This window comes from Erythrolamprus reginae, chromosome 2 (assembly GCF_031021105.1).
Source record: "Erythrolamprus reginae isolate rEryReg1 chromosome 2, rEryReg1.hap1, whole genome shotgun sequence".
Classification (NCBI taxonomy): Eukaryota; Metazoa; Chordata; class Lepidosauria; order Squamata; family Dipsadidae; genus Erythrolamprus; species Erythrolamprus reginae.
The window spans coordinates 329,588,711-329,601,919 of NC_091951.1; the positions used below are offsets into that span (position 1 = coordinate 329,588,711).

Sequence of the window (13,209 nt, forward strand, 5' to 3'; positions counted from 1 at the left end):
CTTTGAATTATTCATTAGTGTTATTTTTCTTTTTTTCTTGCTATTCTGTGTTGAAGATTTAGTGATGGGAACATTTGTACATCAAGAAAGACAAGATATACTTTGGGAATTACGAATAAACCTATAATTTGGTGTAAATCTGAAATGATATCTAACTTATGATGGTTAGCTTATCTAAGCTAGTAATTCCTGGATTTGTAACTCATACAGAAATGGGCCAAACAACACCCCAGCAGAAGCAAATTCAGTGACCTCTCATCAATCTTACTTGTTGAAACTGATTGGAGTTTTCCTCCCTCTATTTAAAATCCTTTACATCAGTGGTTCTCAACCTGGGGGTTGGGCCCCTTTTGGGGTCAAATGACTGTTTCACAGGAGTTGCCTAAGACCATGGTGTTAGGAACTAAAGCTTCTATTGTGGTACCTTGGAACATAGTTTAACAATCCGACCAATCAGGCGTTTACAGTGGGGGTGTCCCTCTGACCTTCCTGCCAATCAGCTTAAAGCTCTGTTGGGAGAATTCACTACACATGGTTGGGAGTCACCATAACATGAGGAACTGTATTAAGAGGTCATCACATTAGAAAGGTTGAGAACCACTGATCTAAGCAGTGATAAGTGTGGAAAATTGGGCAAAAGGAGGGTGAATTCAATCTTGCTATTGAAAGCCTGATTTGAAGCATCTGCTCAGAAGTGCTTTTTTGTTTTAATGCTGCTAGATGTATTCCCAAATGTTTATTTTGCAGCTGATTCCAGAGACTGGATCTTTCTAATTTAAAAAAAAATAAGTTGAGACTGGAAATCTAAAATATGTCTACTACTGCTGGTCCAAATTAAGAATATCACAATTGGGAAACAGTAGCCTGAATGTAGACTGCCATCCAACAGCCTATTCTACTATCTGTAGGGAATTAAGAATTTCTTTTGGGGATATGATCTTTTAAAGATAAATTTGAGCAGGTGGCTGCAGAAGCATTCTTGGTGAGATGAACATTTAACCATAAGCAATGTTTAGTTGGTATTTTATTTTTTTCCCTCAAAATGAACAGAGCCTTCAAGAATTATTCTAAACCTTCAAAAAAATTGACATGCCTACAGCAGCACCTCATTCCCCGTAGAGAAGCTTGTTTTTTGACCCTTTTTGGAATGACCATGTGATTGCCATGAATGATATTCAATTTAAAATAGTGGAAGGGGAGAAACTTATTGTAAGCATAGCAAGATTGTAAAAGGTTAAACAAGATTTAACCTTACTAGATAAATGGTCAAAGCAATGGAAACTGCAGTTTAATGTTTCCAAATGTAAAATAATGCACTTGGGGAAAAGGAATCCACAATCTGAGTATTGTATTGGCAGTTCTGTGTTAGCAAAAACTTCAGAAGAAAAGGATTTAGGGGTAGTGATTTCTGACAGTCTCAAAATGGGTGAACAGTGCAGTCAGGCGGTAGGAAAAGCAAGTAGGATGCTTGGCTACATAGCTAGAGGTATAACAAGAAGGAAGAGGGAGATTATGATCCCGCTATATAGAATGCTGGTGAGACCACATTTGGAATACTGTGTTCAGTTCTGGAGACCTCACCTACAAAAAGATATTGACAAAATTGAACGGGTCCAAAGACGGGCTACAAGAATGGTGGAAGGTCTTAAGCTTAAAACGTATCAGGAAAGGCTTAATGAACTCAATCTGTATAGTCTGGAGGACAGAAGGGAAAGGGGGGACATGATCAAAACATTTAAATATGTTAAAGGGTTAAAAAAGGTTCAGGAGGGAAGTGTTTTTAATAAGAAAGTGAACACAAGAACAAGGGGACACAATCTGAAGTTAGTTGGGGGAAAGATCAAAAGCAACATGAGAAAATATTATTTTACCAAAAGAGTAGTAGATCCTTGGAACAAACTTCCAGCAGACTTGGTAGATAAATCCACAGTAACTGAATTTAAACATGCCTGGGATAAACATATATCCATCCTAAGATAAAATACAGAAAATAGTATAAGGGGAGACTAGATGGACCATGAGGTCTTTTTCTGCCATCAGATATCCATGTTTCTATGTTTCTATTTGAAGAAACCCCTTTACCGCCTGATAGTAAATCCTATGCCAATTCATTCCAAGTGATCCAGAACAAGTTACTTTAAAGAAGATATCTCTAAAAAGTGACTAGGCTGTGTCCTCCAGTGTTGATACGAAAATGAAACAAAGTTCTGAGGACTCTTACATAGTCTGATGAACAGTTCTTAGAAAATAAATAGTAGTTATCTCTCAAACGTCTAGCTTAGATTGAGATTAGACTTAAATAGGCTTTTGAGGAGTATACAATTCTAGCCTTCCATGTCCAATTAATATGAGTCTTAGGTTGAGTTTTGAGCATGAAACTCTGTTCAAAGCATCATAAACAGTTCTTTCTTGACTGAACATGATCCCGGTTGAAATATCTAAATGTTACTTCTTTTTCAGATTATACTTGGATGCTAAAACTCACAATGATTGTCAGCTCATTTGAAATCTGACTCTTTTCCCCTTTCTCTTTATTCCTTCTTTAGGCGGGATAGTTCCGGCCAAAGATAATTGCAGTCTTGGGAAAAAAGAAGTGGATTCTCATTGTGTTTGCATATCCCCAGAAGAGGACTGCAAGTAAGTATAGGTGTGAAATATTGTATATCTTATTTTTGCTGGCTGCTGATTTTTCTTCAGCAGGGAAAGCATCCCTGGTTTTTGTAGATACATATAGAGAGCAAATTAGAAAATTTACATATATATGGGGGACTACATACACACACACACATACACATAGCAGGTGGCCAACAACCATAAGGTTTGTGCTTTATGTCATCAGTTACAGCTGAACTAATCAGTGATTTCCGAAAGGTTTGCAAAAGTAAGGTAAAATTCAATAACTCCTAAAGACTAATAATAAAATGGAGGATAACTGTTGTGGTTGGCTCTGCCCAGCTCCTACCCCAGGGAATGGGGAGGTGGATGCAGGGGAAAATTCCACATGTCACAGGCCTGTGTTATTGCCGACAGAATCAGATCAGAGTTTAGTTTCCTCGGACGAAGAAGAAGGTGGGAGTGATTCGGCAGAGGAGGGCTTGGCACACAGCCAAGGCAGTCAATCTTCCTTATCTTCTATAGCTTCATATGATTACATGTTGGACCCACGCAAGCGCAGAATTATGCGTAGAAGAGACCAAGTAAGAACATATTACAAGAAATAAGGGAGGCCACCTGTGTTTGGGTGGGGCTCCAGTAATTAGGGCTGCTGCTATAAATAGCAGCAGCCGGATTTGGCCATTGTGGAAGAATATCTGTTGCAGTTTCGTCTCAGGAATCCTGTGTGCTGGACTTTGTTGCTTTTTCATGCCTTTGAAACCAAAGCAGAGCAGCGTGTGTGTGTCCCTTCGTTGGAAGAAGAAGGGGTGTGAAGTTACTCCACAGCTGCTGGCTAAGTACTTAATGACTGCTTAAGGGAAATTGTACAGACTATCTGGTTGTTTTGGGAAGAGTGCTCTTTGCAATACAAAAAGAGTGCTTAGTTTATTTTGACTTTTGTGATAAAGAACATTGTTTTGAATTTTCAAATGTGTGTGTGTGTGAAATTTGTATCCTTGAATTTTCGGGAGGCTTCTATCAGAGAGCCCGGCAGAACAATATCCAAAACTATGTCAGGATGTCACTTTCTTCTAAGGGTCATTATGTCCCAGTGAATATACCTGGGTTGTTGAAAAGAGATAAGCTCAGTGAAGGGCTGCAAAAATTTTTACTACCTGAGGCCGTGGTTTATTTTGTGGGTGTGGCTTGCCAGCCATGTGACCAGGTGGGAGTGGCTTGGTGATCATGTGACAGGGATGGCTTAAATGTCATGTCACTGGCTTAAAGGTGGCCAACTTGACATCACTCACGTCAAGGGTTTGGGTTAGGGTGCCTGGCTTCTCTTTGCCTCAAAGAGATACAATTTCCCTAACTATTTACTATTACTGAACATCCAAAATATACTATTAATTCTATGTATATATGCCATTTGTGTACATACATATTACACACAGGCACACAAAAATATACATTATCTACTATAAAAGCTATATGTGTATGTGCACACACGCGCACATGCACAGATCTTCTAAAATTATACACATTCGACTTCAATTACTGTGATAGGAAAAACATACCCAGAGCCCAGGAGAGAAAAAAAGGGGAAAAAATTCTACCAGTTCTGTGTACCTGACTGTACCCGTAGGAGCCCATCACTAGATAAGCTGTCATACTGAAGTATTTAGAAGTCTTTCTATTTTGCAAAATTTTCAACTGACTTGCACTCTGCAAATCTCTGAGCTACTAAATGTTTTGCAGAATTTCAGAACAAAGTCTTGAAAGGAAAAACCTAAAATAGAGTTATTTTAACCTAGAAAACATTACACAATAGAAGTAAACAAAACAAAAACTCCATATGAGATTATTAGTACTCTTTTTGATAAAACTCAAAATACTGCCTGGTTTTCTCCTGGTAGTAATTGTGATCCCTCGCCTTTGTCTGTACAGATGTTGTTTAAAATTGCTGATAAGTTAAGGCCTTGTTAATATCTGGCTAGTACTCGGAGGGAAAGAATTTGTAAAAACTACTTAAGCACGTTTTAAAGAAATGAAATCACAGGAACATTACTACTGGTAGTTCACAGGGACATTATTACTGTTATAAATCAAGCAAACTAAAACATTAATTTTATATAATATTCCCAGGTTCAAAAACATATTGTAGTTCAGACAATTTATGATTTTTGCTACCTTAAAACACAGTGCCTGCTGGTGAAGGGAGATGAATGGTCCTTTAAAAGTTCCAATGGGATTACCTTCTGTGATATAGAGTTTAAAGCCTTGCCTATTGGGATAATAGAGTGCTAATTTCTTTTTAATGAGCCAGTTAATAATGTAAAAATTAACATCAGAGACATTGTAGAGGAGAGACAAATTGAACGTTGGTGATTATACAGGCTTAGTTGCACAATATGCTAAACTCTTGAATAATTGCAGATCGTTGGCCAATAACATATTTGAATATTGACTATTCAGGCAATGAAATATATTGTAGGGATACGGAAGTAAGGAAAACTAATGGCATCTTATTGTCTCCAAATATATAATTTGTATTTCCTGACTTTCCAGCACTGGCTCAGAAGGTATTTGTGTATTGGATGTACAATCGGAACAAACTGTAACAAATCCTAGCTGTCCTTTTCTGGCTGAAAAGTGCAGGAATGATGAACAGGTCCATTTTATCCACAATGGACCTTGCAATGATGACACCCGGTTGACCTGGGCTATTGAGAGGGCAAATCTTTCAGCAAATACAAGAAAGAAAGAGCCTTGTGGATATGATGTGTGCTATGACTGGGAAAGATGTTCAGGTAGGTCTCATGAACACTTCAATCTTTGATTTGTTTGTTTTTTTAAATTAAATGCATTAAAATTAGTACAAAATTCTGTTTATAAATAATGCATGTTACTGTTTTTAAAAAATATATATATGCAGAATTAGGTTTCAATTAATCAAATACTCGTTGTCCACATAAGTCAACTTCTATGATATAATGGGATGTCCCCTGCTTCTTCCTCCTCCTCCCTATCCACTTTGCTCTTCCTCTTTTCTCTGTCTACTCTGTGAGAAGACATCCTATATCTGTGATGGCAAATCTATGGCATGCATACCACAGGTGACACGTGGAGCCATAACTAAGGGCTGGCCAGCTGATTTTTGTCCTTCCAGAGGGTGGGAAAGGCCATTTTCACCCTCCCTAGGCTTCAGGAAAGCCTCTGGAACCTGTGGATGGCAAAAAATGGCCCAAAAGGCCTCCTGGAAGTTAGGCCCGTTGGCCCCATTTTTCGCCATCCACAGGCTATAGAGGCTTTCTTAAAGCCTGGGGAGGCTGAAAAACAGCCAGAAGTCTGGAGTGTTCTGAATAAGGTATCACTTTTAAATTGTCTTTTTGGAGACTTGTATTAATGCATCATAGTAGGGTAAAGTGATCAGATTTTTATTTTTTTGTTTTACATTTACAAGAAAGAAAGAAAAGAGAAAGAAAAGGAAAAAAGGAGGAAGGGAGGGAGGGAAGGAAGGAAGAAAATAAAGGAAAGGAAGGAAGGAAAGTAGGGAAAGAAAGAAAGGAAAGACATAAAGGAAAGGAAGGAAGGAAAGAAGGAAAGGAAGGAAGGAAAAAAGAAAGGAAAGGAAGGAAGGAAGCCACCCTCTTAGTCAGGGATTTGGATGCACCACACTTTCCACTGCTTGGCAGCTAGCACCAGCAGCTGAAAAAAGGCGGCGGTAAAAGTTGAAATTGCCATGTCTCCAAGCCACTCGCTTGCTCCCTCCTTCTCCGAAGGCACACTGTCCGTCCGTGCTCTTAGCGCAGTCTGCTAGGGACGGCAGCACCGGGCGAGCTGGAGCAGCCATTCCTGCCCATATGTGACCAAGCTCCCATTCGGGTCATTTGGGTGCGGAAGGGTGGTGGAGGGTGGCCGGCGCTGCTTGCATCAATTTCCCGCCAAAGCAGGTGCTCCGATGGCAGCAGCCCTCAGTGGCAGGCCGAGGCAAGGTGGTGGCGGCAGTGGCGAGGTGGGCGGGGGCTGTGTTCAGGAAGGGAAAAAAATGGGAAAAGTTCTCCCAGCCTTAAAACGGCCCCGAGGGGTCCCTGCGGTGTCCGAGTGGTTGCGGCTTCTGCCTGGGCTGCGGCATCCCTTCCCAGCTTCCCCGGTCTAGCCCGCCTGGTCTGCTCTTCCATTAAAAAATCGGGACATTTTGGAAAGCAGGAGACAAATAATTCAAAACCAGGACTGTCCCACCAAAAGCGGGATGTCTGGTCACTTTATAGTAGGGTCACATATATATTTTATTTCATGCAGTCCTGAGGCTGATGAGATGATGAATGAGCGAAAGCGTGATCTTTCTATGTAAATATGCAATTGACGTGCCAGTTTTTGAAAAATACACTCCTTAGTATTTTTGTAACGCAATACAGGTCTGGAATAAAAAATACTTGGATGACTTATTTAGGATTTTAGTGGTCACAAATGACAGCTAATGTTCAAGACCATTTACTGCAGTCCTCTGTCAGGATCAGGGCCTACCTGATATAATATTCCAAATTGCAGAGAAAAGAATTGTAATCATTGTAATGATTTTAACAATGTAAATACTGCTTAGTCACAATGAATCTGCAGATTGTAATGTAATCTGATTGGCTGACAAAAGTATATATACATAATGCACCTTTGCATAGTTGAGGCCTGGCTTGAAGGTATTATGGCTTAGTATGTTTTAGAGTGGCTTGTGAAGTAGTGTGGCTTGTGGTGGCTGAAGACTTGTAGCTGAATATTGTAACTGAGAATATAGGGTTACTACGAGGATTCATCGTTACGACCACCTGGGGACAGCAGCGGAGCCAAAGCTCCTCAAAGCCGCCGCCACCACCACATCCGTTCAGGCGAGGGAATCTCCACGGTGGGCGGTGTCGGTGACTTTGGAGATCCCGTGGAGACCCCCACGCCCAAATGGAAGCAGCGTCGGTGGCTTCAAGGGACCAACATCCGGTCCTTCTTGGTGCTGCGTTGCTGCAGACTCCGAAGTCGTCGCCGCCACCTCCATTCAGGCTAGGGGATCTAACAGCGCCAAGAAGGACCAGCTGTTGGTCCCTTGAAGCAGCTGCCGCCTCCATTCAGGTTTAAGGGATCTCTGCAGTGGGCAGCGGCAGTGGCTGCTTCAAGGCACCAACAGCCGGTCCTTCTCGGTGCTGCGAGATCCCCTCGCCCGAATGGAGGTGGCGGTAGCGACTTTGGAGGCTGCAGCAACGCAGCACCAAGAAGGACCAGCTGTTGTTCCCTTGAAGCTTCTGCCGCCACCGCCACCACCGTGTAAATCGAAATATTCATGTAAATTGGAATATTCCGACTTACACGAAATTCGACTTACGAAGTCCCATAGGAACGGATCGACGTCATAAGTCGGGGACTACCTGTAGAGAATTGTGAGTATTTTGTATAGTAATTTCTAGAGAGAAATAGCTACTATGTAAATAATTAGTGTAGGTTTGCTATGAAAGAAGTAAATATTTTCCTAAGAAACTCTGCAGTACTTATCTTCAATGGTTTGAGGCAGGCTGGCTAGCTGCTTTGGCTATATGGGTGGGCTAGCTTCTGCAAAACGTTACTCCAATATCCCCTGCATATTTAAGGAAGAATTAACACACCTTAAAGCTTTAGTGGGGAGAAGGAAAAATGTTGCTGTCCTTCTTAAAAGCATAGTATCAAATTAGTCTGTTAGATGCATCCTTTATTTATTTAGCTTTATTTAGAAAAGATTTTTAAAAATGTGTGGTTGTGAAATATTCCTGAAAATGATGCCCAGATCACTGTTCGTTATGCAACTTGTTTTTCACTGTGCTGTAGGATATGAGCTTTCCTGTAAATTGCCTTGGCAGAGATTTCTACAGAAAAAGATTTGGCTTGTCTTATTTTTAAAAAGCCTTCTCCGGTTAAAGTTAAAGTTTCCACCTGCTCTTGCTTTAAAATTCACTATTTAAAAACAGAATCTACTTTATATCTGTTCCTAAAGAACTGTTGGTAGAATTGTTTCACATTATATTGAGGCAGGGAAACAAAGAAATTGCAATTTTAAGCCTTAAAACATCTGGTAAGAAGGTGTAGGTCAGGGGTGTCATCAAAGCAGGATCACATGAAGTATCAGGACTCCCCCCCCCCTTTGCTAACCTGGATATGGGCGTGGCCAGTGCGTGACGCATCTGTTTCATGGGCCGGGAGTTTGACAGTCCTGGTGTAGATGAAGCTGTTGATGAAATAAAATTAAAACTCCCCAGTTCTATCTCATCTTCAACATTCTGAATAGAAACACATACACACTGAAAATTCCAATCTTTTTTAAGTTGTACAATATAACCTTCCCTACTCATCATCCATCTGCTGAGGAGCCCTTTTGCCACTCCTGAAAAACTGAATGTGCATCTCTGCTACAAAACCTTATTGCAAGTGTTGATTATAATCAGGCAGAAAAACCCCAAATCCCCAGCAACTTCTATTACAAGGATAGTTTTTAAAAAAAAATAAAACTTAAGAAGTTGTTATTATGGATCAAGAATCAATTTTTGTTAAGAAGATTTATTTCAGTCTTATGATGTTTACTGCAAAATAGGTCCAGCATTTAGATATAGGGGCATACTAAATGAAAATACACAAACCCACAAGATACTAAAGTATAAGTAATCCTCAATATAGATCATAATTGAACCCAACATTTTTGTGCTGACAGACCAAAGAGATATTTTAACTCAGTTTAGGAGCTGTTTCTTTAAGAGATTGCATCAGGGGAATGTAGTAACAGATTGCACTATGGGTAATGTAGTACATGTGACCCCTTCTGCCTATTCCTATTGGCAATCAAGCTATACCCAGGCTGCTAGGTAATGCTGCCATGCTTTCCAACGGCCATTTTTAAGCCTTAACAAAGGACCACACAATTATTAATAATAATAATAATAACAACAACAACAACAACAACAACAATAATTTATTAGACTTGTATGCCGCCCCTCTCCGAGGACTCCTTGCCCCTCTGCAATTGTTTGCAGATAGGAGAAATGAATCTCTTTTCACCAATGTGTAATGGGACAGATTATGGACATAAGATCTGAGGAATTTCATCTCTTAGTAAACCTATGATATGGAGATGCCAGACAATAAATATAATCTGTATGATTTACCATTCGTGTGGAGTTCTGGCTGAATGAGAAAAAGCATTTCTAAGCTTGGACCCGAACAATTTTTATTGTTAAATGAGACAGATGTTAAGTGAATTTTGCTACACATCTTGCCACAGTTGTTAAGTGAATCCCCGTAGTCATGAAGTAACATAATTGTTAAGTGAATCTGGCTTCTCCATTGACTTTGCTTGTCAGAAAGCAAAAGGTGGATGAATACATGATTTTGGATACTGCAACCATCATAACTGCAGAAAATACGAGCTCACCAATAGAGTGATCAACGCCTGGAATTCACTATCTGACTCTGTTGTTTCTTACCCCAACCCCAACATCTTCAATCTTGGATTGTCTACAGTTGACCTCTCCCCTTTTCTAAGAGGTCTGTAAGGGGCGTGCATAAGTTCACCATTGTGCCTACCATCCCTGTCCTATTGCCCTGTGGCCTTTTAAAACTTTACTTTTATGTTATGTTTATATAAACTACTATCCTATACTTGATTGACAAAAATAAATAAATAATAATAATAAATAATAATAAATAATAAATATTAATCAGTTGCCAAGCATCTTAATTTTGATTATATGATTGAGCAGATGCTATAGCAATAGCATTAAGACTTAAATACCACTTCACAGTGCTTTACAGCCCTCTCTAAGTGGTTTACAAAGAGTAAGCATATTGCCCCCAACAATCTGGGTTCTCATTTTACTGAATTTGGAAGGATGGAAGGCTGAGTCAACCTTAAGCCTACTGAGATTTGAACTGCCAAACTGCTGGCAGTTGGTGATCAACAGAAGTAGCTTGCAGTACTGCACTCTAACCACTGCACCATCAAGGCTCTAACAGTCATAAGTGTGAAAATGGTCGTAAATTTTCTTTTTTCAGTGTCATTGTAACTTTGGACGTTCACTAGACCAGTGTTTTTCAACCAGTGTGCCGGGGGCACACTAGTGTGCCGAGAGACGTGGTCAGGTGTGCCGTGAAGCTCAGAAAGAGAGAGAGAGAGAAAGAAAGCAAGAGAGAGAGAGAAAGAAAGCAAGAGAGAGAGAGAAAGAAAAGAAGAGAGAGAGAGAAAGAAAGCAAGAGAGAGAGAGAAAGAAAGCAAGAGAGAGAGAAAGAAAACAAGAGAGAGAAAGAAAACAAGAGAGAGAGAGAAAGAAAGAAAGAGAGAGAGAGAAAGAAAGCAAGAGAGAGAGAGAAAGAAAAGCAAGAGAGAGAGAGAAAGAAAAGAAGAGAGAGAGAGAAAGAAAGCAAGAGAGAGAGAGAAAGAAGCAAGAGAGAGAGAAAGAAACAAGAGAGAGAAAGAAAACAAGAGAGAGAGAGAGAAAGAAAGAAAGAGAGAGAGAAGAAAAAGAAAGAGAGAGAGAGAAAGAAAGCAAGAGAGAGAGAGAAAGAAAGCAAGAGAGAGAGAAAGAAAACAAGAGAGAGAAAGAAAACAAGAGAGAGAGAGAGAAAGAGAAAGAAGAGAGAGAGAGAAAGAAAGCAAGAGAGAGAGAGAAAGAAAGCAAGAGAGAGAGAGAAAGAAAAGAAGAGAGAGAGAGAAAGAAAGCAAGAGAGAGAGAGAAAGAAAGCAAGAGAGAGAGAGAAAGAAAACAAGAGAGAGAAAGAAAACAAGAGAGAGAGAGAAAGAAAGAAAGAGAGAGAGAGAAAAAGAAAGAGAGAGAGAGAAAGAAAGCAAGAGAGAGAGAGAAAGAAAGAAAGAGAGAGAGAGAGAAAGAAAACAAGAGAGAGAGAGAAGAAAGCAAGAGAGAGAGAGAAAGAAAAGAAGAGAGAGAGAGAAAGAAAGCAAGAGAGAGAGAGAAAGAAAGCAAGAGAGAGAGAAAGAAAACAAGAGAGAGAAAGAAAACAAGAGAGAGAGAGAAAGAAAGAAAGAGAGAGAGAGAAAAAGAAAGAGAGAGAGAGAAAGAAAGCAAGAGAGAGAGAGAAGAAAGAAAGAAGAGAGAGAGAGAAAGAAAACAAGAGAGAGAGAGAAAGAAAGCAAGAGAGAGAGAGAAAGAAAAGAAGAGAGAGAGAGAAAGAAAGCAAGAGAGAGAGAGAAAGAAAGCAAGAGAGAGAGAAAGAAAACAAGAGAGAGAAAGAAAACAAGAGAGAGAGAGAAGAAAGAAAGAAAGAGAGAGAGAGAAAGAAAGCAAGAGAGAGAGAGAAAGAAAGCAAGAGAGAGAGAGAAAGAAAAGAAGAGAGAGAGAGAAAGAAAGCAAGAGAGAGAGAGAAAGAAAGCAAGAGAGAGAGAAAGAAAACAAGAGAGAGAAAGAAAACAAGAGAGAGAGAGAAAGAAAGAAAGAGAGAGAGAGAAAAAAGAAAGAGAGAGAGAGAAAGAAAGCAAGAGAGAGAGAGAAAGAAAGAAAGAGAGAGAGAGAAAGAAAACAAGAGAGAGAGAGAAAGAAAGCAAGAGAGAGAGAAGAAAGAAAGCCAGAGAGAGAGAAAGAAAACAAGAGAGAGAAAGAAAACAAGAGAGAGAGAGAAAGAAAAGAAAGAGAGAGAGAGAAAGAAAGGCAGGGAAGGAGGGGAGAGATAGAAAGAGCAAAAAAGAGAGGAAGTAAGAGAGAAAGAAAGAGGGATGGAGAGAGAGAGGAACGAAGAGAGAGAGAAAGAGGGAGAGAAATAGAGCGAAAGGGAGGAAGAGAGAGAAAGAGAATTTTTTTGTCCAAACTTTTTTTAGCCCCCCCCACTCTCCCCCCGCTCAATGTGCCCCATGATTTTGTATATGTAAAAAAATGTGCCGCAGCTCAAAAAAAGGTTGAAAATCACTGCACTAGATGAACTGTTGTAAGTTGATGACTATCTGTAAAACTAAATGATGAACTGATCCCAATATTTTTATCTATTTACAGAAGAAAGGTCGCACTGTGCTTGTCTGCTTCCAAATCAATGCCCAAAGGGTGAAGAACAGGTCTATTGCATTCAATACGGGTCTAGAAACCAAAGAAGAACATCGACCCTCTGTGTACTTGGAGCAATGAAATGTGCCAACATGAAGGCAACGCTATTGCATCCTGGGACGTGTATGCCATAGACTAAGGTGGCAAACAGATACCAATGTATTCAGTATCATTTTCAATCACAGTTAAAAAATAAATTCATTGAATTAAAATGCTGATATAAGAACTGATTTTTTGTTTACATCCTACTAATTGTTTCAGTTGAGTCTATATGAGATTAATGAATCTCAGCATTTTGAGAGTCTTGAGAACAAGCGGTTAGCTCATTCATAATATAGCTACCATAAGAGGCTACTTAGGCATTGATAGTGCATAATGATGGGCATGGATATCACAAAATATCCTGAAGTCAAACTACGGCGCCTAACACACGATAACACACGATTTGAGTATTGCCCACAAGATCATATGCTACAACGTCCTACCGCTCAATGACTACTTCAGCTTCAACCGCAACAACACAAGAGCACGCAACAGATTCAAACTTAATACGAACCGCTCC

General features: G+C 39.9%; 1 protein-coding gene across 1 annotated transcript in view; it reads left to right on the forward strand.

Moving 5' to 3' along the window:
• LOC139162716 (complement component C6-like) overlaps positions 1 to 12,859 on the forward strand; it is a 44,534-nt gene extending 31,675 nt beyond the window's left edge. Inside the window, exons 16-18 of the mRNA XM_070743402.1 lie at positions 2,547 to 2,637; positions 5,164 to 5,405; positions 12,600 to 12,859. Coding sequence (XP_070599503.1) covers positions 2,547 to 2,637; positions 5,164 to 5,405; positions 12,600 to 12,781 — 515 coding nt within the window. The 3' untranslated portion in view covers positions 12,782 to 12,859. The remainder of the gene's footprint in view (positions 1 to 2,546; positions 2,638 to 5,163; positions 5,406 to 12,599) is intronic.
• The last annotated feature ends 350 nt before the right edge of the window (positions 12,860 to 13,209 follow it).